Genomic DNA, 25,631 nt, shown 5'->3' with positions numbered 1-25,631 from the left:
TGAATGTAATTTTTAACCCTTCACAGCCTAAGACCTCAGATCTTTAAAGAAAATAAAAACAGTTTCATAAAACCATTATTTAAAATGAGGTTTATTTTTATTTATATTTAAATTATAAATGACTCGCCAACAAGACTTTTTTTAACCCATGCAAAATATTATTAATCAATCTATAGGTAAAATATAACATAATATATTATTATGGTATATAAACAACACTAAAAAATATTTTAAATCAATATACTTTTTTTTATAAAAATATAAATATTTGTCCTAGATATAATTATAAATGTATAAATTTTGAATGTTGTATTTGATACACAGATAAATGAATCTTATTTATAAATAGTTTTGAGTACCTGCTCAATACCAGATGGCAAGGTCAGCACAAAAATAATAAAAGGTGGTCTCACAGTAAAACCACCTGGAAATAAAAAATGTTAATTTAAACGAACTGTTTTAATGGTTTAAAAATAAAAAACGATATTATTAAATGTAAGGTATAATATTATGAACATTTACTGTATAATTATTATACATAAATCAGAGATACTCTTTTTTGTAAGTAATCATTGTAAATAATTCGCTCATCTATCTTATTACATTGAGTGTTTCACGTGAATCAAAAACACACTGAATAAAAAACAGAAGCCATTTTCACAGAATTTCTATGTGTTTAACCAAAATGTGTATATTATTAGACAAAATGTGTTATGACGTCATAGTTAATGACGTGCCGTAATGACGCATCAATTAAACCAATTTATAGTTAAAATTCACTTTGATCAATGTTATCTATGATTCAGCCGAGAGCGAACGAGACATATTGGATGCCGTAAATGAAACTAATTGATAACATGTGCATCGGATATGATTAGCGGGTGGCTAATGCTTCGCTCCGTTAATGCGATTTTGATTACGCGGCGCATACCGTGTGGCCGCTGCATTAGCGCCCCGCGACTATAATATTGTGTGCAGATTTGCGGAATAAGTTTGCCGCGGTCATAAAGTGGATGCTAAAAACGAGTCTACGTCACTTAAAATAGAATGTGCAAGCGATTGCATTTAGATGCATTTTGTTCACAATATTATAACCAAGCACAATGTATGTAATTTAATAAATTACTTAATTATTATATAAATATAACAATTACAATTCATTGAAAAAACGCATCAAATGAACTTATCAGTTATCTAGAGAAACTCAAAAACAGCTGCTGTAAAAATATATTATGTAACACACATTTTGTATTTTTATTACACGTAATAATTTTCGTCATAAAGCTTATTTATAATCGGGAGAGAGTAGTGGTTTTCAGGTAAAGCAGAAAAAAAATGTCGTCAGCATACTGGAATTGACCAGAAGAATAAAATTACTGGTGCCAAACTAAACTCTGCTTTGAGAGAAGTAGAAGACCGTAAGAGGTGGAGAGTTATTGTCGTTCAAAATGTGGCTCTTTCTCGAAGAAATCATAATCAACAACTACAACAGAATGACCACAAAGAGAGATACTTGGCAAAATAGTATAATAATATTATGTATTGGTTCCACGGCTTACTGTGGATCATGACCGTCCTTGGTAACTTAGCAGATTTTTTTTAACGAACAACTCATCCTATGAAATCTATATTTTGGGTATAAACAATTTTTGAAAAACAACACACGAATTTGCTAGACCCTTTTTAGACATTTATCAGGGACACAGATTGATATTAGTAAAAATTAAATTTCTTTTAAACCGATCACGATATCTGCAGATTTGTAAAAAAGCTTACCGATTCTATAAAGTCGACGATAAAAATAAGCTCATTCCATTTTAATATTATAAGCAAATGATTGAATTTGATAAGATTTATTTGGAGATATAATTTAAGATTATCGAATTTAAGTTATATGTTGTATAAAATAGAAATTATTGTAATGTGATTTTATAAAATATTTTTTATGAAAGACATATAATTATTTATACATGTTCAATTTGTGTAAATTAGATTAAGTAAAGTATTATTTTTAAAAAGAGATAAATTGAACATCTAAAATGTATCCATGTCACTACAATTGTTATGTGTTAGTAACTCATCAACAATTTTTTTTTTGTGATTTTACCGAGTCTTTGACTGCGACTCGCTGTCATATCGCCTCTTCTCTTCTAGAAGGAGATCCGTCGATCAGGTCCTCACTCCTATTCAGTTAAATAACTTTACAATTTTGCCTAGCTTTTCCGTCTTACCCACCGCCAGGACACCCTTCAATTTGTCGACATTCTCATAGATATTCGCAATTTACAGCTGTACTCTATGAAGTTCATATTTAAGGCATTGTTGTGCTATATGTACAATGTCCTCTAAAACATGACATTCATCGCAGAGTTGCGATTCACTTCTTCCCATGAGGACCTCAAGTCTTTTGCCCATTGTGCCCTGTTCTTAGCCTCGGTATTAACTTAAGCTCATTCCTCGTCAAAGGAGACTCTACAAACCAGGGCACCTCTCGTGGTGATGGTAGTTTAGACGTACTCCATTTCCCCTTTTCTAATGATGCCCTATGATGAACATCTATCTACATACTTTGGCCCATTTTCTTTATAGCCTCACTCCATTTCAGGTTTTCTAGTATCCACTGATATGGTACCCCTGAATAGCCGGCTTCCTTTGCCAGATCATCCGCCTTTTCATTGCCCTTAATACCTATGTGCTCATCAACTATTATTTTTTTACATTTAAATACATTTATTTATTCAAATTAAAATAAATCTAATGTGGGTAACATTATTCTTGAATACTGTTGTTTGATTAAGTTCATATATTGTTAGTAGGAATAATGATATAACCTATTTAATATAATATAAAACAGGTTAACTATAGTATCTATAAAACAGAATGTTAATTAGAATATCAATTAAGTACATAGTTATTTGAAATATTTAAAAAATGTTCGAGATTTAGTTATACACAGTACTGGAAATTCTGAGAACTTATGAAAATAAGAAAGCATACTTAGCTGTGTAGGAAAACATTAAGCAATTCGCATTAGAGGCTTAACAATTACAAGTTAGTCTGAGAATAAATTGATCGTACAGAATTTAACATTCTGAAACCCATGTCAACTATTGTAGTTTGTTTATAGAAAGAAAATTAAATTAATTACTAAATACAAGTTTACTAAATCATAACTACTATGCATTATAATTTTAATGTTATTTATAAGATTTAGAGGCAAGGCAGATATAGTAAAATCACTATTTTTATATTTTAAATTATCTACATTTTATAACAAATTTTTATAATAATATGTTGTCAATTTTTCATTAAAATTGATACTATCAACTAATTATATCCGTATATAGTATTTTCGATGCTAATGCGTCGATTTTAATGTCGTAGGTACCAGGTTTGAATCCCGTGTTTCGCAAATACATAGGTATATTGTTTTTCATTATATGTTTGGTGTCAAAGTATGGACCTAATAGCTTGAGCAAGTGGTTAATATACATTTATCGTAAAAATAATAATCGGTTAATACAAACCACCACTATATATGGAGGCCCATATTTTGTTCTTCTTAGGACAGGATATGGTTAAAAAAATATATTTTTGTTAAACAATTGTAATGCTAAGTTTGCAAGATAAAAAGAACTTTTTATATACCACGGTTTTAAATTTTCTGTTGAATCATATAAACTTGACAATTCTATGTATTAATAATTTAGGACAAATAAGGCAATAGTCAACAAATATTTTTTTTGCTATTTTGCAACAAACAAACAAATAATATAGAATACTGAAATGTCATTTTGATTTCCATAGTAAGTAACGCACGTATATTATAATAATTTAATAGTGGATTGAATTACGGATTTTTTCCGAAATAACTTTTCATGCAAAACAGAATTTACTGAAAATGAATTCAATTCTACTCAAAAGTATTAAAAGAATGCATTGGCATCGTATTCTGATATATTCTAAAAGTTTCAAATGTCTAGCTAGTCGGGAAGTTAGTTAAAAATCGATTGCAAGATTTGTACTGGATAAACAACCACCGGACAAACAAGAATACGAGCTAAGAAAAACGTGGTAAAATGGTAAAACTGGAATGTTTCGATGATATTGTTTGTAAAATTTAATTATTAAAAAATTAAAAACGCGAATTAAAAAAGGTGAAAAATTACAACAAAATAAATGGATACAAAATTTTTGATTGCCTTTTGCGGTTAAAGAGAGTGTACTTTATTCGAGTTCCGTTGGTTAAAATCAGACTTGAGCGCAACCGGCGAGATGAGATAATGTTTTAGAGCGATCTCCAGCGAGCTATCATGTTAGGGTAATTAAAAACATTCTACAGCGGAATTGCCCCAACCGACAGCTGTTTTATGATCATTGTGAGAACTTCGTTTCTTCGTTTCATTTGCATAAAGTGGAATTCGTTCGCTTTGCTGATTTAACGCACCGCTCCGTTTTACAGGAAAGACGTTCGCGCAAATGGAAGGCGAACAAAAAAATAAACATGACAGTTTCTTACATTTTTTCCGACGCGAAGACACTGAGTCGTAAAAACAAAATACTGAAAAAGTCAATACGTTTTTTATCGCCATCTGATAGATTTTTGTTTTACCTAATCAAAAAAACGCACCGGAGTGTGAGTTTATACTACGTTTCGGAAGCAATATAAAACTGCCGTGAAATTTGTCAACTCCGATTTTACAATCGAACGATTGGAATTCTTGAGAGCCATAAAACCTACTAGCATAATACCAGTAGCAACGACTGCCTGTTAGATGGAGGTAAACAATTAAATAAAGGTAAACATAACAGTACCGTCTAACATAATAAATTATATAAATACACTATAGGTAAATAATAATTGCGGGAACTTTTTTTTCATATTATTCACCTTCTTCTCACGCCATCACCTATCAGAGGTCAGCCACCGTTACGAAGATGTTTGATCGGATGCTACTTGGAACAGTTTAGTACAGTACGCTACACTTGTATTAATTACGAAGGATCAGCTATGAAATTCAGCGTCGATCTCTACTACTTTTCTTGTGTAATGATTCATTTATTCGTTCATTTGAGGATACTAACATTTTGTCACCATATCAGTCCAAGGAATTTTGGTAAAACGTATATATAGGCAAATCTCAAAAGCCTTAACTTTCCGGATGACCCTGGTATATTCAGTGTATTTAAATACAATTTTGCTATTTTCATACTAATTATAGTTACAATAATTTTATACTATTTGAAGATGACGTCGTTTTTTACCTTGCAATTTTATTAATAATGTTTTTGTGGCAGTTGATTTAGTTTAACACATTCTTATACTAATAAAATCTTAGTATTATTTTTAATTCGTAGTAAGTATTGAGTACCTAGGTAATAATTTGGTATTCGTATTAAGAAATAATTGTGTAATAAGCGAGAAAAACGTAGATTAGAACTATCTTAGTCAATTAATCTCATTGTTTAAAATGCGCATAAAAAAGATTTGTATTGGGATTAATAAAATAAATGAAATAGTATTCTGCCAAACAAAATACCTTATGTATATGTTAGGTAGGTAGATAAATACTTAGTTGCGTTACCGAACATATTATTAAAAAATAGTTTTTGTATTTGTAGACATGATTCATCTGAAAATATTAAAATGTCGCATGATAAATGATAATGTAAGGCACGTGTAATTTAAAGAAACAATTAAAAGTTATTTTATAACTTTAAAATGGTTTTATATACCGTGGGAAATTGGTAAAATACAGGTATTTATGCCGAAGGACAAAGATATTAGGCAGAGGAGAAACTTTGAGCCGAGGTGAAAAGACATCTCGGCAATTTAACTTAAACTAAGTTAAAGTGGAAGAAAAGATCACTTTATGGCCTGTAGGCTGAAAGAAGTGTGGGAAAGAGAAACGCTCCATTGTTACTCTTCCACACCATAGAGATATTAAGGGAATAAGAGGAAGTTTCCTGTATTGGAATGATACATTTAATATTTATGAAGTTGTGAATAAGAAAGTCGTCACGGAACTCTTATGTGTTCTATATTGAAACGTTATTTGCATGCAAATGTATTTATTTTGGTTCTCCTTCCGATAGCAGTACGAGAAAAATCTTTTAACGTGTTTTCAATGGTTTCAATATTCGATCATGCAGGAATAATAGTTATAGAAAATTCACTGCGCATATCTTATCTTATTTTAAAGACATTTTTCAACAAAAAGAACGGTTTAAGATAGAATTGAATTTCACTTATAATAACATAATATATCAAACTACCAAGAATATTATTGTTTGAGAGTCTTTTATTTATTATTTCTTATAAAGCACAGTATTTATAAGGTAACTATGTAAAAAATATTTTGTAAATACAGCATAAAAATCATAAACAATAAAATATATAATGACACATACATACTAATATAAAGTTATTGATAATGAATAATATAAGTTTTCTTAAAGAAAATTTTAAAATCATTTTAAATAATGAAAACCTACAAAACGAAAAAAAAATAGTTATAAATCCCCGTAGGTATACTTATTGTTAGGTGAGGTCTTTATATTATCATTTGTAACACATTATTTAATATTGTTGAATTGGTACAAAAAATATATATATAGCAACTTTTCACTAATGCAGTATGCTTTTACCTCTCAATACAGCCTTAGAAAACAGGCAAATAAATAATCTCACAATGACGAGTGTAATGTCTATAAAAAATATTTAAAAATATAAAATTACTTATATATAATTAATTTATTATTATTTATCTGAGCTTAAATTTCATATAATATTTATATTGTTCCGTACTAAGTATATTATACTGTTAGCTTCATTTTATTGCATTTTCATAGAAGATATACCAATTATTTATAAATATGTCCATATTGGCAACTTTATATAAGAGAAAAAAAAGTATTTTTTATTAATTCCCAAAACGGAATTAAGTATATCGTCACCTCAATACTACAACTAGATAACTTGATTTTCACTGTTTTTGAAATAGCTATTGAGTATGATTATACATTTCTTTCTATACCAAATGATAAAACTAGGTAAGTCAGAAGTTAATGGAAAATGTATTAATATTGTGTTTAAAAATATTAGATAATTTTAAAACCACAAATGGATTAAATAGATATAATAATATTTCTACATTGTTTTTTCACACAATTGAACATTATTTAATTGTTCCCAATCAGACAAGCACAATTTTCCGTTTTAATTTAATTAATGATTATAGCATAGATTTACGTTCTTTATGTAAAGTTTATATTTAATTTTTCTAACAATGACCAAATTAGAGTTATCTTGTTGTAGTATTGAGATGACGATATATATTATATTTTATACTTCCAAGGAGATTTTAACATAATTCTTAAATATGAAATATTTTACTGTCATTAATCATGACATCGAGTGAGAAATTTGATCGTATTATTAAACTAAATTTTACTAAATTTGGAGTTAATCGAAGTTAAACATTTTTTCTTTTCCGAAGATCCTCTTTTTACTAATTGAAATCGGTACTGATTATTTTGAGAAATAAGTAATACATATTATTATTATTTTATTATGGTTTATTGTATTTAGAATAATTACACATGATGTTGCAATATATGTAGGAGTATGCAGTAATATGTAAGCAAATGTTGCAATGAAACTTTATACATTGTAAGAGTTCAAGGTATATAAAATTCCGAGACTTTGTGTAACGCCATTTTCTTTTAATCGACAGGAAAGATTGCCACAATAGCACCAAGACATAAGGGTGGAAATAAATGTTTATATTCCGTGGCTGTAAAATGCAACAAAGCGAATCAAGCGTTAGTCAGCGCGGCAATAACGAAACAGCCATAACGGCTGGAAATTTTAGATTTGCAGCTTTTCAATACTTTGAAGAGGAAAAGTTTTAGCAGTAACCATTTCTATGAAATAAGATTCTGTATGCATTCCGCATGCACTAACAAAGTTGCGTTTATCCCAGTGGAAGGATTTATAAATTAAAGTAAATTATTACATTTCTTTTTAACAGTACATAGATAAATAATATTATCGACTAAGCGTACACACTTTACTACTAAATAAATTAATGTATGTGTGTATATGTATAAACTATATACATATATACTGAAACCTCACCTTCTCGGGTAATTTTGAAAGACGAGTGATGATAGAACACGCGTGAGGTAAGACATATATATTACTGATAAATGAAGAATAAAGATGTATAATATAAAGTGACTGTACAACACACGTTCACTATGCCAAAGTTAATATTGATTATAATTTGATAAAAGCCGTTTAGATGGCGGCAGATAATTTATTAAGTACCCCGTCTGGTCACAATAATGACACAAACGTACTTTTCTACCTTGCTTATTAGTTATAAAATTCAGGTATGTTCGCCAGAAAAATTGTTTCAAAACCGGATATGAGTCTCAAAATCAACCATTTCCATTTTAATATATTTGATATATAGTATATATATCAAAATATAGTGAATATACAGCAGAATGTTTATAGGATCAGCATATTTCACGAATCGTATTTTTATTTATTAATTGGTTTGCTAACCATCATATGAGTACCTAAGTCAAAAGCAAAATGCATAACAGTTATTTTTTATAATGTTCAAATTGGACCAAAATTTTTTGTTATTTTTAATTTAAATAATAGGCAACGTAGCCCTGTATACTCTACAGTCTACATTATAATGCAAACAAAAACGATGTAATTATTTTTATGTGGATATCTCAGGTGCATGTAATAAAGAGTGGCCCGTTTGCTATTGACTTACTCATATACGGCATTCAATTAATAAACTAATTACATTGCAAATGTAAAATAATGTAGAGGTAATAAGGAATTTGCAACTAATATTCTTATTTTTGAAGATACATTTAATGGTCTGGAGATTCTTTAGGTTATTGTTTTTGTGAAATACTGAGAAACGCTTTGAACAACTTGTCTAGAGGACGTCGCAAGTTGCATTGCACCGGTCTAGCTGCACTGAAAGCGTTCACTTGTGAAATCCAAAAATGATTTCCATATCTCCGGGCGATATTACGATAAGTCTTACACGAATGTGTAACGAAAACAGATTGGCATTTGATATTGGAGATCTTAGGAATTTTATTCCAGCCACAAAAAAAAATCCAGCACACGTCGAGTTCATTTTATTGGATACGTAAGACTCGAATAATATGTTGTGTATGAAATATTTGCGGAGAAAAATTTTACATAACGAAAATACGAATTGAATTTATATAATAAATATATACGGATGTTAACAAAAACGTTAAGCCCTTGTTACACAGTATTATTCAAAACTAAAAATAAAACATGTTCGTTTTTCTAACAGCATTAAAGAATTTTTATTTAAAAGTTCATTACAAAAGATATTTTTATATTCAAAAATATATTTTGCGAGTTTACCTTAATTCTTTTGTATTCGATATTGTTATTAGCTTTTTGGATACTTACTTACTTGTGTAATGATGTGAATTAAATAATATGACGATAAGATCATTTAATAATAAAAGTAAGTAATATTATTTATTAAAATAAAATTCTCAATATTACAAGAATCTATATTATATATATATAAATCAATTAAATTGAAGTGTTTTGTGATTTTTAAATTATAGATCAGCTTCTGTCTAGTTGTATTATTAGTGGCGTTACTAAGAAATTACTCGATCAATATACAATTTGCAAAGTTTAAAGATCGGGTCAGACAATTTTACATGTTGTTTTTAGAACCAGAATATGTTGAGCAAGAGGCTAACATTCATTTCTTGTAACAGAAAAATCTGTTAATACACCCTCTAATCTTTGGAGCCCCGCCATATATTATGATCTTTTTAGAATCAAACATGTTCGATTAAAGATAAAACATCTAAAAAATAAAGAATGTATTCATTACGAGTAATGTGGAGTATTGACGTGAGGTGCCTGTAGAGGGACGCATGCCAACATTCTACTGTTGTCGAATAGCACACATTCAATATATTATGCTGAATAAGTAGAGTTGTCATATAGGAGCGGTGGAGTGGTGAGGTGAGGTGTGCATAGAGGAAAGCATGCCTAGTATATTTATTAATTCTGTCTACTTTTTATTTCGGTATTTTACGTGGTCGTCGAAATTGTTGCAATTTTATCAAAAATAATGTAGGTAGAAAATGCTGATATTATATAATGAAGATGGCTAATATTTATTTAAAAGAACGCAAATAAAAAGATAATAGCATCACGAATAAACAGTTTTTTGGTATATAATTGTTATAAGTAATGGTAATAATCAAAAACTATATTAATTATGGTATAATTATGATTTTTAAAGGAAACTAAATTAGGAACTGTTTTAATATGGAACCGGCATGATCGTTTATTTATGCACGAGATATATAACTTGATAAAGATTTGAGACATACGTCTGCCGAAATACTGCGAAAGATATATCATTGTTATTAAAGCATTAAAGGAGTCTTGCCAAGTTGAGCCATCAAAATGTAGTTTTCTTGTTTTCCCGGGCGGCGGGCGCGTGAACAAAAAAGAAGGCCGGATATGGAAGAAAAAAAGATCGTTAAATTATACAAAAACGTAGTCGGCTTTTCGGTGAAGTTAAAATCAAATGAAGTCTCAAAGAGGCGATTAGGGACAGTGCAAAAGACGCGGCCGACTGCAACTGGAAAGGTTCAAATCTCAATTGCTAATATTCTTTCATTCCGCCTTCCTAGCGGAAAATAGAGAAACAGGCATTAAGTGGATTTGAAAGAGATCTACGTCACTTAGATGGGCTTGTGTTAATAATACTAAATAATGAATATAGCCTACAAGAAGACGTAGTTTTTGTTTTGTTTAATGAGGCTCTTAATTTTATTTGAATGTGATTTTAAAATACATGCCCAATGCTAATACATTTTATAAAAACGTTAGCTTGTCTATGAAATGGGTGATTTATTAATTAGCTACACACTTAAAAGAATTGTACAATACATTACTGCTCTGCGCATCTATTATATATACAAAATTGCTATCGGCAGCTATAGAGGATAGTTTTTCATATGTTTGTATCGAAGTATTATAATTGTTACAATAAGTTAGCCGTCTAAATAGTAAAAATTTAGCACACCCAAGAAAGATGCTGTTAAAACATAGCACTTATTGTAACAATTAAAACTAACTTATTGTAATTGTTACAATAAGAGCTAATACTTAAATACAAAGCTACCCTTGATAGCTGCTGATAGCGGTCGATAGCAGTCTTGTGTATATAATAGATGCGCCGTCAAGTAAAATGACAGTGTATTTAGTTTTAGTGAAATGATAATCCAAGTTATAAACTACATTTTCTCTTATATTATGTAAAATTAATGGATTGTTTTGACACGATCTCTAAAAATATTGTGCTTATTGTCTAATAAACTTGGTTTCTCACCAAAAATACTGTCTTTTCATTTAGCATGGCAGTATAGTACAAATATTATGTTGTTTGTTTATGTAGGGGTTGTTTTAATAACTAACTATTTTGTTTTTTTTAAATACATAGTAAAGCAAGAGCAATATGATTTTTATATATATAGTAATAATTATGCATGATACCTATACATATGTTACATGACTTGCGCATAAATTGTTTTCAATTCATCGATAAAGCACCGGATATTATGTTTAAGATCAGGAATTGTTTTTTAGTTTATCAGAGGAGACTTTGTTATTGAAAAAACCTTTAAGAAAGAATTTCATCGGTGTTAAATCACACGATTTTGCAGGCTACAACTAGAGGGTATAATTGTAGTTGAACCATTATTTTGATAATATTTTTTACGATGGTTACCCATTGTTATAATACTCTATAATTTTATATGACTAATTTCCAATATCACTAGTCTATGTATGTCAAATTTTAAATGATAAAGTGACAATAGAAGAAAATGGTAACAAATATGAAACTCTTAGGTCTTATTGATACGCCCTATATATTTATTAATAACATTTTTTTATAATTTTAAGAACTACATAATACCTACTGGTTTGTTAATAGTGAATATTTCGAGGCTGATAAAAGAATCTTAAAATATGTAGAACAATCATTAAGATAAAATTTATTAATCTTAATAAATACATAGCCTTTTGTGTAAAAGTGTAGTACACTTCAGAGAAAACAAAATCAATGCGAACTGACGTACTTTACTGGGTGTGGTTTAACAGGTTACGGATCTCGAGTGTGGAAAAATATTAAATAAATTTAAACACGCGTTGGAGAATATATTATTTTTCTATAGTTACGTCTGTATCATAATAAAGCTGTTTGTCAGGTAAATGTAACGCGCATTCAATATTTGAGGGCAATCAGAATGATTTGTTTCACTTAAGGTACTCTGGTTTAAATCTTGTTACATTACGATGGCTTTTATATTTATGTGTTTAATATTGATTTTAGTTAATTTCTTTCATTTTTAAACTGACGATATTATATTTTTTTATAATTTTATAGTATACATAAAAATGAATACGCAATAAGAAACGTTAATTTGTTTTAGTTTATATGATAGGTATATTATGTTGTTTGAAAATAGTATTATTTCATTACATATATTTTGTCTAGCCGAATGGTATTTCAGGATAATGTAGAATAGATTATATTTCCGGTTCTAAGTTTACCCGGAAAGGCGCATGTGATAAAACGATTTAAATCGAATGCCGGGAATGTGTGATGGTCCATGAATATTTAATCGACATATGTCGGTCTGTAGGTTGTACAATGTCGAATGCAAATTTTACGACGAGGTGCATCATCGCATTGACACATCACTTCTGACGCTCTACGTTTTGACGATTCAAAAGAAATCATGTCGCGGAATAGAAACACAACACTGTGATGTATTTATTGAACCAAGAAATGAATATGAAAATATTGCCGATTTTAATGAAAGACTGAACGTGTCAAAAGATACAGCATAGTAAAATATAACAGACACATTGTTACCATACGAAATATTATATACTTAATCAAAAATCATTCTACTATTGATAATAATATTCAAAAAATCACCAATAACATTTCAAACGTACATAAATATATGTAATATCATGGTGTGAAAAAAAACAAACAACGTGACGTAATTGAGACGGAGTAAAAACTGTTACTTTTTTAAACTGATATTAAGCGATTATTTAACGTTTGTTTTGATTAATAAAATAATTAAATAAACGAATTTTATAAATATAACGTGTGAAACTAGCGACATATTGAAATGCTATGAAATACTTGGATCTGTACTCGTAACTAAAGTTTGTAATTATCAACATGCAAATTTATTATCGTAAATATTTATTACATAATATAATGATTTATTTTTTACATACTTTGACTAATACAGTTATAATTATAATTTATATACTGTATTGGTTACAGGTAAATTCATAACACTTATTTAAAAATCTGTTAAGATTTAAAATAAATAATAATACCAGTGGCAAAGGGTGGAGGTAGGCTGTTAAGATCTGACATAAATAGTATACACTAAATATTGTCAGTCATATACAAATTGCAGATGGTATTCGATAGTTTTTAAAATTTAAACAACAGCAAATCATAATAGATATTAGATACAAAATGTTCTTCGATCTATATCATATCTAAAATTATGCCATTAAATCATACATATTTTATAGGTAGAAAAATATTTTTCATCTAAAAATTGATTTAGGCAGGGTTTAATCGAATTAAAAAAAAAAACTATATGCAATTCGTATTCTTAGTTCAAATAAAACAAATAAGTATGACTGACGAATTGTGTATCATTTTTGTCGGATCTCCACAGCCTACTTCTGTTATTATGGTTTGGTCTAGACAAGGTTGAATTAAATTTTAAAAATGAATTAATACAATCTGCAATTTGTATGCTCAGTAGTTTATGTCGAATCTTTACAGCCTACAACTGCATAATATATGTTGGAGATATCATCTTGATAGAGAAAAAAGTATATCTACATACATATAATAATTATACTGCCTCCTTGATATGCTTCTACAATTTAAAGGCGATTACGGCCGCATTTGAATTTGAAATGTTGCATTAGAGAGATGCTAGTAAAGTCGTTTAATAATAGAAAGAGAATGAACAGTAAGACCATTCTCGCTAAATCTGCACAAACTGAAATGTGCATTTGCCAAAGAATGGAAAAGTCTCGCATGCATTCTAAAGATAGCAGTTTTTGATGTAGAAAATTCAACAAAGAATAATGAATAGGGTGACATACTCACGGTAAGATTGAATATTTAAAAAATAATACTGTTGTCATGATAAATATTAGTTTTGCTTTGTGATAGGTAAATAGAAAAATGTAATGACAAATGTCTTCAAACGTTGTAACATCAGCACATTACAATAATATGAACACACATCCTTGTAACATTGTTTTAGGTTAAGATATAAATTATAAATAATAAAATGTTCGTAGATTCAACGTACGTCAGAGGTAAAATTATGAAGCATTATTGAACAGTGTTGAAGACACAGATGAATTAACTTAGAATATAACCAACGATGGCCGCGCAGCTTAAGCGTCGGCCTATATTATCGTGAGTCCCATGTTTGAATTCTGGGTCTGGCAATTACACATATTGTTTTTCCTGACCTAATAGGTTGAGCAAGTGGCCGTCATCCATTTCTTGTAAAAACGAAATCTGTTAATACAAACCTCCACTCTGTGGAGGCCCATAATATGATCTTATTAGGATCGCACATGATCGGTCATCAAAATAAACTTATAATAATTATAATTATTAACCTATCAATATATAACTACAAAATGAAGTTGTTGTGATGCTATAGGTACAAGTCGTAGAAAAAAGTTAAAAAAAAATAATATGTAAACTTATTACATTGTCATATGTAATTGGATTTGAGCTTTTGATTTCTCGATATATAAGAACTGTTTTTTTTTTATAGAAAACGCTATAAAAGAAAATTAAGAGAGGCATTTTACCCAATTAATGCTTAGAAGTTATCCCAAAATCCCATTAGTGTATCTCTATGTTGACTTTCAAAAAGAGCCTTTATCCACAAAACGCTGTCAGATTGAGGCGGACGCTCCCCTTGCGTGTCTAAAGAAAGCCTCGGGTTGGACTTTTATGCGGTTGATGGAAGATATTTATGATGTAGATAAAAGATAGCGGACTGCGCGCGCACTCTACGACGTGAGTTATCGCCGTATTACATTGACGGATTCAACACAATTAAGCCCAACTTAAACTCCTAAAATCCAAAGTCATCGACATGAAATATAATATACAGTTGAGTCATAAATCAGTATATTTCAATAAAAAAAAGTATGTGAAAATAACTTGGCAAATACCAAATAATATAGTTCTATTTAACCAACAAGTTTTTTTGTTACTGATTATAAGAATGATATTACGCTGAGCTCCTAAAATCGATATAAACCAAGAAGCCAGAGTATCCAAAGTGATAACGACTCGCGAATCTCGGCGCGATACATTACACTCGCGTAGGGTACATGTAATCTAAAACCATTGGGTTGTAGTAATAAAACGATAGTATTAGAGATTGTGAGACCCTATTATGTGGTTTAAATATTCAAATAATATGACGATCATACACATTTTTAATTGAGTACACACGTGGTTTCTTCGCAATAGTTTGTTGTACAACAATGAAAGTAAATCGTCAAAATATTATATTAAGAATATATCAGTCAAGTGTATAGATAGATATTTTAGTTTTTACATTATTACTAAATATATAAATACAGGTTATTGTTAAATAAAGATATAGAGTGTTAATACAATTTATTCATTTTACTTTTTAAAATGGTGTATATTATTACAATATTATTAAATTTGTACCGTAATTTTTCATTGTCAAGAAAATATAACTGGGTCTTTATGTGTAATATGGTCATAAGAATATCGGTGGCGTCCCCGTCACGGCGACGTCATTTCCTGATGTCAGTCGAATAACGAAAAAGCTCCGCAAGAAACTTACAACGCACACACATGCACAACGGTCACGTCAAGGCAAGAGCTTTCAGTTACCGATTTTCATCGATATCATGATGCAATGTGACATGTAGCGGAAAGTATATATAGAATAGAAAAGTATCCTTTTGATGGTACAACAAAGTATATTGAATTTCTATTTTGAACAGGTACAACATATAAGGCACCTCTAGGTCATGATAACTTAGACACGGTTTATAATATAGTAGGAAATAAAATTGTGTAACCATAATACTCGTACGTTCCCACAATTTAATACAACAAAATTGGTCTTCGTTGATTAAATTGATAAAATATGTTGAGATAAAAAATGTTTTTTTAAGTTAAGTAAAAAGTATGCACAGTGGTTAAGTGGAATGATATCCACTTTTGAAATAAAAAGGTGAGTGTACGTTTCATCTATATGGAACAACTGAAACAATATTAGTTAACAATGTTCTGTTATCGATTTGATTTTGATTCAGAAAATGAGTCTAATAGGTTGAACAAGAACCGCATCAAATTGTAGAGAGAAATTAAAATATAAATTTACACGTATTTGTGAATTAATAGACACCAATCGAAGCTGGGTTAAACCGGTTGGTTACTGTAACTTTACAGATGCGAGAAAAACTTTCTTAAAAATTTAAGTGTTTTATGACAATATATAAGGTATATTCTCGTCAGGTTTGATGAAAACCAAATCATCACCCTAACCAAGGTTGTCATAGGTTAATCAAGGGGCATTCTCGTATTGAGTGTGGTTGAACCGGTTGGTTACTGTAACTTTACATAATATGCGAAAGAAAACTTTTCTAAAAATTCCAGCGTTTTACTGCGACGGAGAAGGTAACATATTCTTGTCAGGGTTTGACGTAAACCAAATCAACACGCCAACTAAGGTCACCATAGGTTAATTAAGAGGCATTCTCGTATTGAGTGCACCCAATATTTATTACACCATGACATACGTCTGCACCACAAATATGGAGCTGTGGCAGGTGGTGGTAGGAAAACCGAGATAAGATAATAATATCACTATCATAAAATATTTCACAAAAACTTATTATTATTACACATTCTTTACAAAACCTAAATGTTGCCTCCATAAAATATATTATTTAAATTACTGTTATGATAATACTTCACCACTACATATTGCGAGAATATTTTTTTTTTAATTTAAAATAAATATTGGCAAATACAGAGAGATTGTACATTAAGACTGTAAATCAAATAGTGATTTTTTGATGAACGTTCTTATTTATTAACTACTTAGAGTACAATTTTTTTAATTGCAAGTACCTACTTAAGAAAATTTATAATATTAAAAATGCGTAATGGGTTATCGGATACTTTATTTTAATAAGTGCGGTAATATCTACAGTAATCTACTTACAATTTAATAAAGACGCTAACAGTAAAAATTATTACCTCCCTAAAACGAATTTCTTTTTTATTTGACATAAAATCAATACAACGCCGCGAGGTATAAGCGTCAAAAAAATATAAACGCGGAAAATGTAGATATTATTTTGATGTCTGCCTGATTTGAACAAATAACGCCGTTTTTTTTTTTTTTTTTGAAAATATCGACGCTCTATTTGGAAAGCAATCAGTTGGAATGTCAAAAAGAAAGTGGCGGGTCTGCAGAACTGTCAAATTACCGCCGCGAAACTTTTGTATTTCTCCTCCATATGTGATACGTGTCAAACTATAGTAAAACTGAAGATGGGCGGAAGAATACAAAAAAAAGTATAATATCAGTGGACTCACCTCTGTGTCTGTTGGTCTGTTTGTCGAACATAAGCATGGCATCCTCGATCTGGAAGAAAAATAAAAATAATCATTAGAATACGGTCAGACAATTCAATACTTGCATGGTACAAACATACGTCACATTAATGGTGTTATAACTATCGAGTCTTAAATTGAAAGACAATATTATTATGTTTATTAAAATGGTACAAGTTTTACTCTTCACTTCACCATAAAACGACTGCTGGCATAGTTTTTATTCTATGACACGAATTTTAGCAACTGACAATATATTTTACAGTTATTTAAAAAAATACATTATTTTTAGATATGAATTAGTTAATTTTACTGCCATGTGTTTATCCAACTGACTTTATATTAGATTTTTAAAAGTCAGAAAAGAACTATATTTGGCCAGGTATTTTTTCCGCGTTATACGCGGCGTAAATGAAAACGCTGTCATAATTGGTAGTGTTGATCAGTGTGCTCCTGATAACTATCTTAAGAATTGGGAGCATCATTTGTCTGTTCTCCCAAGAAATAACTTGCCATTGGTGATGTCTTACAGTCAAACAATTGGAAGAGCGATACCTCTGTTCAACTAAATCGATCCATGGATATAATAATATTTAACATATTTTTGTTGTATTTACTCTTTTTATCCATTTATATTGTTTTTATTTCTTTGTTTCTCATGTCATGCTGTGAACGTCTAATTAACGAATAAATATAAATTTTTAAAATTGAATACGTGAAAAGTAATTTGATAGAATATTCTAAGAATATCACGTGTTAATAATAGTAATACGTATTTAATCAGATCAAATAATTTATAAAATCATTCACTAAAGTGTCAGTACCATGAAATAATTAGATTGAGTTGTGTAAGAATGATTCATTCTATAATATATTCAATATTGTAACATTATGTAATTTTATTTATAGTTTAGATACTTTTGTATGATAAACATTTACATCGTAAGAAATTAATATTATTGTAAAACAAATTGAAATTTTGAGACAACTTTTTTATAATCTATAAAATACATAAACCTTCACTCTGTGGAGGCTCGTGTGATCCTATTGGGATTGGAGATGGTCAAAAAAAAAGAAAAAAAACATAAGTATACAATGAAACGTCTCAATCGGTTTATATTATGATTAACATATTTTATTTTATTTTTAATAACATTTGAGAAGTGTGTGTTGGTTCCAGGCCCTGGATTAGTTTAACAAATGAAATATAGTATTGTTACGAAATCAGTTGGCTACAAAATTTAATCTTTCATCCAAATCCCATATCAAGTGTAAATTTTCCACATTGTACCCACCTGATTTTGTGCCGATGACTCTAGTGTACAATTTCATACGTATGAGTGAAACAGTGTCGTGCGATTGGCATAGAATAAAATATTTATCTGCAGAAATAAAAACCTGTCTCAATAAAGAAGCACGAAAATAGTTTCATTGAAACACAAAGACAACTAGAGTTGTAGGTATGGGAGAGAACAATAAGTAGGCTATGTATTTGTTATTCTGATAGCATATTATTTATAAGAATATACTGCGAATGCTTGCTTTCTCTATATTGGATTGGTTTATTGCGGGATGAGGTATATAAGTTATCGTAATACGCATATATTTAAAAAAAATATATATATTGATACCTCAGTTCCAAAGTGTAACAACTCAAAAAATATATTTCTGAGATAATTCAGAAACAAGATTTTGGTTAGGTTTAATCTTTTACTGTATATCTAATTTTTGTAGATTTTATTGAAATTCTAGGATTGCCTAAAAATATATTTCTTATATTTATTTTAATTAATAATATTGATTTTATACGTTTCTTATATAATAATATGAGTTTTCAGAGGTCTCCACATGATTAACGTATAATTTTAAAAAGTAATAACACCTGTCATTCTAAAATAATCACAGATTAGACAGACATTTTGTAACTGGTAGATATCGGTATTCTAAGCATTTATCCTCATACTCAACTCAAAACTGCAAATTTTTGATTTGTTATACTTTGAAACTGAGTTCTCGATATATATTAATTATTATATTATAAACATAGGTGTAATCTAATGGATGCAGATTCGAGTCCCGCTCTGATCTAATATTTTTTCAAAAATACGTACCCAAATTGTGTATATTATTTAGAAACCATCGGTAATTGTATAACGATCTTATTTTTGGCTTATAACATTAAGTATGGCAATAAACTTCATTATACATAAACCGTTATGTATAATGAAGGGAATAAATATGGAGCTTGTTACATATGAATATATAAAACAAAATAACTTATAGGAAAAGCCTGAATAAAAAACAAACATTAAAAGTGCGAGTGAGAAAGCATTAGGCATACGTATAATCTCTGCAAATCCGTTAGAGTAATATAAAATATATATGAATAATCAACTTAGTAAAACTTGAAGTGAACCCGATAAATATTTATGTCAGTTTTGTGCTATGGGAAAAATATTTAGAACATGTTGCTGAAATATATAGTTTTTATGCGAAATATAATATTGTTGGTAATTTTTTTTAGTTGATTATGTAGAAAAGATGGTTAACTCTATTTTATTTATATTGAGTAGCCAAACTGAGAAGCAAGATAAAGGTATAACGTTTCAAAGGTAAGTTAATAATAAAGAAATTCATACGAAAAGAAAATGGCTTTACATAGCCGGACAATTAATATCCTATCGCTTTAGTATTATTGGTCTGAATTTGTAACTAGTTTAATTATTTGCATAAGTTTAGAAATTTCAACTGTAACATCATCATCATCATCATCATCATCATCTTCATCATCATCATCAGCCTGAATCTATCCACTGCTGGATGAAAGCCTCTTCAAGTTGCTTCCACTTCTCTCGGTCCTGTGCATTGCGTTGCCACGTACTTCCGCAGAACTTTATCATTTCATCGATCCAGCGTATACTGCGATCAACTGTATACAAGAATATTTCTATTAAATATATAATATATTTGTTTCTATGATACTTAAATGTACGTTACTATGCAGGAAAATTGATAGAAAAATGAATATTGTATTTGAGAAATCATACATTGACTGGCAAACTAGAAAAGCCCGTAGCCAGAGGGAATGTCCCCCGTTTAAAGGCCATAATGTATCCTATGGATGGGAAAGAGAATTTCTAACTGTGCACCGGCACGCAGTTAGGCCTCAAACAGTTAGCGGGCATTGGAACTGTTCGACTGAAAGCAACTATCGTCGAACTATTGGCTCGAGTCAAGCCAACCCGACGTACTCGTACACTTTTTCACGGACGAAAAAGCCGCCGTTAGTTGCTGGGAATATTTTATGGCCCAGCTCGGCTACCCTGATTTGAATAAGCCAATTTGTCTGTATATTTATACACAAAAAAAGTTTCGATATTGTAGTTTGAATGATTCGCCTCAGTTTGGGGTAATTGGCGGTTTATTGTTATATGAAAATTACACGAAATATATTTTTGGTAAATAATATTACCTACACTATTTTAAGTGGTAATAAAGTGTTGTTTCCCTTATATGTGTTGTATTAGTTATGATGTATATTATTCAACAAAGTAATCGAATAAAGAAAAACTTTATAAAAGTAAGATATTTTCAATTAACAGTTTGTATTATTTTACTGATTATATTAGTTTTCAACTTGACTTATAAATTGATAAATTATATCATCACTATGATTGACAGAGCTTTAACTTAAATATAACAAATAAAAATATATACAAAATAAACCTAATAAAAATAATAAACTTTTAATGAAGATAGAAATCAGCAACACTGTAAGTTGTCATGAAGAATGAATAGAATGAAGAAATGGACTCATTCGACTTAAATTTATTCAAACGTATGAAATAGTTAACGGTTGGATTTATAGGCACATGACATTCCACTTTCACCTCACCTCACCACTCCAAAACTGCTATTTGGCAACTTCGCCAAGTGCATAAGTTATATCTTGTTATAACTCCAGTACCATTTAAGATATACAGATAAAATAGTAACTAATTGGAACTGAAAATATAATCTAAACGCTGTATAAATTTTAACAATAATGGTTTAGTAGTTTTTAGTTATAATTGAACGAATGGAAATAAACAGATAGTCCATTTTTATTTGGTAGAATGAAGAGTATTATAGTATTAAATAGATAATGTAAATAAAAATCATGAATTTAATAAGAATAATATTAATTAACAGTAAGAATTTTCTTGTAAAAGCGATACTTGTATTTTTTATTCAATGTAATGTTTGTAGTACCTAATTTTAGATTTATTATTTATATATGTTAAATAATTTATTAAAAACTATTACTGTTATAAGATATGAAATTGAATGTTGGATAATTATGCTTAAAGTCGAAACAAAACTTTGAGCAGAAGGCGTAATATGGCTGTTTAATTAATTAATTAATTGAACTAACGAGCGAGAATTCAGCACGCTTTTTAAAACACAAACAAAATCGTTCAGGTAAGCAGGAAAAACTTAAACAAAACAAGCGTCTAAACCGAAAGGCAAGCAAGCAATGCGTCGGCAGTCCCTAACGACTGTTTATTCTGTTTTCATTTCTGTGAAAAGGGAATGAAAAAATATTTCATTGTAATAATTTTTATTGCGGCATACACTCTCCATTCCATTCATTAAAATTTCTCATTTTTATATTCCTATATATCGCTTTCATTGAATGGCCGCCGTAATTACACCATTGCGTGTGGCTAGTCTGTTTCCTTTTAGGTCGGCTCTGATTGTATCTAAATGTAAAGCGACGCAGGATCCCACGCTATAAGGAAGACCCGAAGTCGTCCCTCATTACAAATTGAACGCAGTTATGCAAAAAGGTGTCATCTCGTAATCTTTCAACGATTGAGATAAAATGAAAACAGTTTTTAACCGTTAATGCACCCAAGTCCGTAGCTTGCGGCTGTTTTACTCAATTATTAATTGTACTAAAAATATTTTATATCTTAATAACAAACGTATGCGGGTGGGTATTATGCAATGTGGACTCTAATAAATGAATTTAATAAATTATTGAATAAAATACACTCGTGTATTTAAAATAATAAAATAAATTAACTCAAATTAAAAGGTAACAATTGAAAATATACATGAAAAATCATTTTCCACTCGGTTGTAAAATAAGTAAAAAACGAAAAAAATGAAAACGTTTCATTTTATCATATTATTATTAGTTGTATTTTTTAAATTCAGATAGTTGAGCAAAACAGCTGAAAATATTTTGATATTGTCGCAATATTATACCATCGAAAAAAATGTGTAAAAACCTGGCGAATGCTATTTTTGGGATGGTGTTTTTTTTGGCTAAGATCATCCAATTACACTTTTCAGCACTTCATATATAATTACTGACATTAAACATATCAATAATTATATTATATATTGTAAAATGTGGTATAGGTAAAGAACTAACTAAATCTTGAATGTGCTACAATATAGAATGATTATTATTTTCAAATAAGTCAAATATGTAGGGGCCTTGATACAACGTGTCCATGACATACCTCAGGACTAACAAGAACACAGTCACAAGTTTTCACACGTTGAATTCACAGGTTTACATGTGTTTGACCAACCAATCCCATACATATTAGCAGAATCTTGACGATTTTTTGAGTTTTCTATTTAATAATTACTGTTGTATTATTTTATAAATGAATTAAATTAAAAATCAGACGTAAAAGTAGATTGCAGGATTAAAAATAACTGTATGAGAAATAAAATATTGCCTTCGATAGATTTTATTTTAGATAGGGTGACCCCTATAGGGTTAGGTATATGTAAGAAAAAAGTTATATAATGTCCTGGTAATAAATAATAATAATTTAATGTAAGCACACGTTGTTTCCAAAGCAATTTTAAAACACTTATCATGATTATTTTTTAAATAAAAAAAACTATAAAAATAATGGTACCTTTCAGTGGGTTGGGTACAATGAATGTAAATATAGGCAAAAAATCTCCCAGACGGGCTTATTTATCTCATAAATTTAAAGTATACGTCTTAATGTGGCCATTTACAAAGGTAAGATTTATGTAGTGAATGAAAGTAGTTTGAATCGGAATCGCAATGTTTACATCGACTGAAAAAGGTGACTGAGCAAATCGATGTGAAACAGTGACGTCCTTTTGAAACTAATAAGTTATTTCTTATCTAAATTTCTTACTATTTCAAAATTATATTAACAATAGAAACAATATTACACTTGTCATATTTTTTATGCTTTAAATAAAGTAAAAAATAGGTATTTGTTTCTTATTTTCTTAATTTCAGACGTATATACTACGTAATTTTAAAATAATTTGTATAAGTACATATTATAAAATAGCAAAATAAATAATCATATTGGGTACTGGATTGTAAGAGTATTTCACGTCATTGGCAGTGGTAAGGTATTAATTACCTAAGTAATTACTATCTATTTATTAACAGGATAATAACCGTTTGACACCGCGTAAATAATTTAAAAAAAATATATCTCATTTAAGAAATATAGTCACTTATTCGGCTTATAAATCATTATACTCGTGTGTTCATTCAAACTATCTAATTTTTGTATAAATATATACTTAAGTAGAGGGAGGCCTCTAATATAAAATAACATAAACTAAAGTGTGTTTTCTGCTCTATTTAAATGAAATAAAAGCAATAATCTTATAGTTTACGTAGTTTTTTAATATGTATTATATTCTATTTAGGTGAAAATGATATTATTAATGACCGAACGCAAAATTCCATACAATATGTAGCCGCTATTATATTGTTACCCTACGTAATTTTAATGTAGAAATACATACTTATGCTATTGACTCTTAACTCATGATACTATAAGATTTTAAATTATAAATATGTATAAAGAAGAACGGCAAAAAATTATACAAATATGTTTTATGTAGTTTATTTTAATATGGAAATGCTAAATCAGTATACATGATAATATTACTTATTATCACACTAAAGAAGCACAGTATTCATTTGGTAATATATTTAATTGAGAAAAATAGGTACCTACAACAGGTCCTGATTATAAAAAAAAAAATTGAAAGTGTAAAAAACTTCTGTGAATCAAGTATCTGAAAATCAACTGTAAAGAATGAAATATATATCTTTTTAATACATTATTATACCGTCATATTAAATATATTAATATATTTAAGCAATTGTATCTCAACTACAAATGTCATAAAAAGGTAAATAAGATCTTTCTTTGAATTACATACTTTATTAAATATAGGAAGATAAAAATATTCCACATAAAAATATTCCGCTACATGTAAAATAGATCATGGCATAGTCGCTCGAATTTAAATTTGAATTTAGAATAAAATAAAACGTTCGAATATTATATGACAAACTACAAGTAGTGACAGCGCCACTGATATTGTAAAGCTTTGATAGGTATATCGATGCTGGGCTCGCTGGTCCACAGAGGGCAGTTGAATACTGGCGGCTGTGCATAGAAAGGTGGGAGTTGGGGTTCGAGCGTGGGTCCACAGGGTGGGGACGCCGCCTTAACTGCTCCCCGGGGCAGCCTTCCGCTACTAACTTACCAATTCAACTTTTTGTTACACTTACTTACAACCGTGACTACGCGTGTTTCCCGTGTAGGAAATTTGCCTCACAGGCTGTTACGAATCGGCGTACTTGAGACGGCTGAAGTTGCGCCTCGATTTGGAGACGTTGGATGTACGCCAAACCATTAAATCTTTGCAGTAATGAATCTTTCGTGAAGAAAATAACCCTACTACTAAATGCGGCCAAAATTACTCGAATTTATCTATGTTTTGCATGAAGTGTTTGCAATTATTATCCCCTGC

At 29.5% G+C, this 25,631-nt stretch overlaps 1 protein-coding gene across 17 annotated transcripts in view; it reads right to left on the bottom strand.

Annotated features, from left to right (window-relative positions):
• Positions 1-25,631, bottom strand: part of Rbp6 (RNA-binding protein 6) — a 1,006,046-nt gene that overhangs the window by 239,323 nt on the left and 741,092 nt on the right. For all 17 annotated transcript variants that reach the window (XR_015071926.1, XR_015071928.1, XR_015071929.1 and 14 more), the window contains one exon: positions 17,787-17,835. Coding sequence is in view for 11 of the 17 variants with exons in the window: in XM_085958080.1 (XP_085814206.1) it covers positions 17,787-17,835 (49 nt within the window). In the remaining 6 variants the exon portion in view is untranslated. The remainder of the gene's footprint in view (positions 1-17,786; positions 17,836-25,631) is intronic.

Source organism: Rhyacophila brunnea, unplaced genomic scaffold (assembly GCF_057557595.1).
Source record: "Rhyacophila brunnea isolate RB1 unplaced genomic scaffold, BYU_Rbru_1.0 scaffold_7, whole genome shotgun sequence".
NCBI lineage: Eukaryota > Metazoa > Arthropoda > Insecta > Trichoptera > Rhyacophilidae > Rhyacophila > Rhyacophila brunnea.
This window is presented reverse-complemented; position numbering and strand designations above follow the sequence as displayed.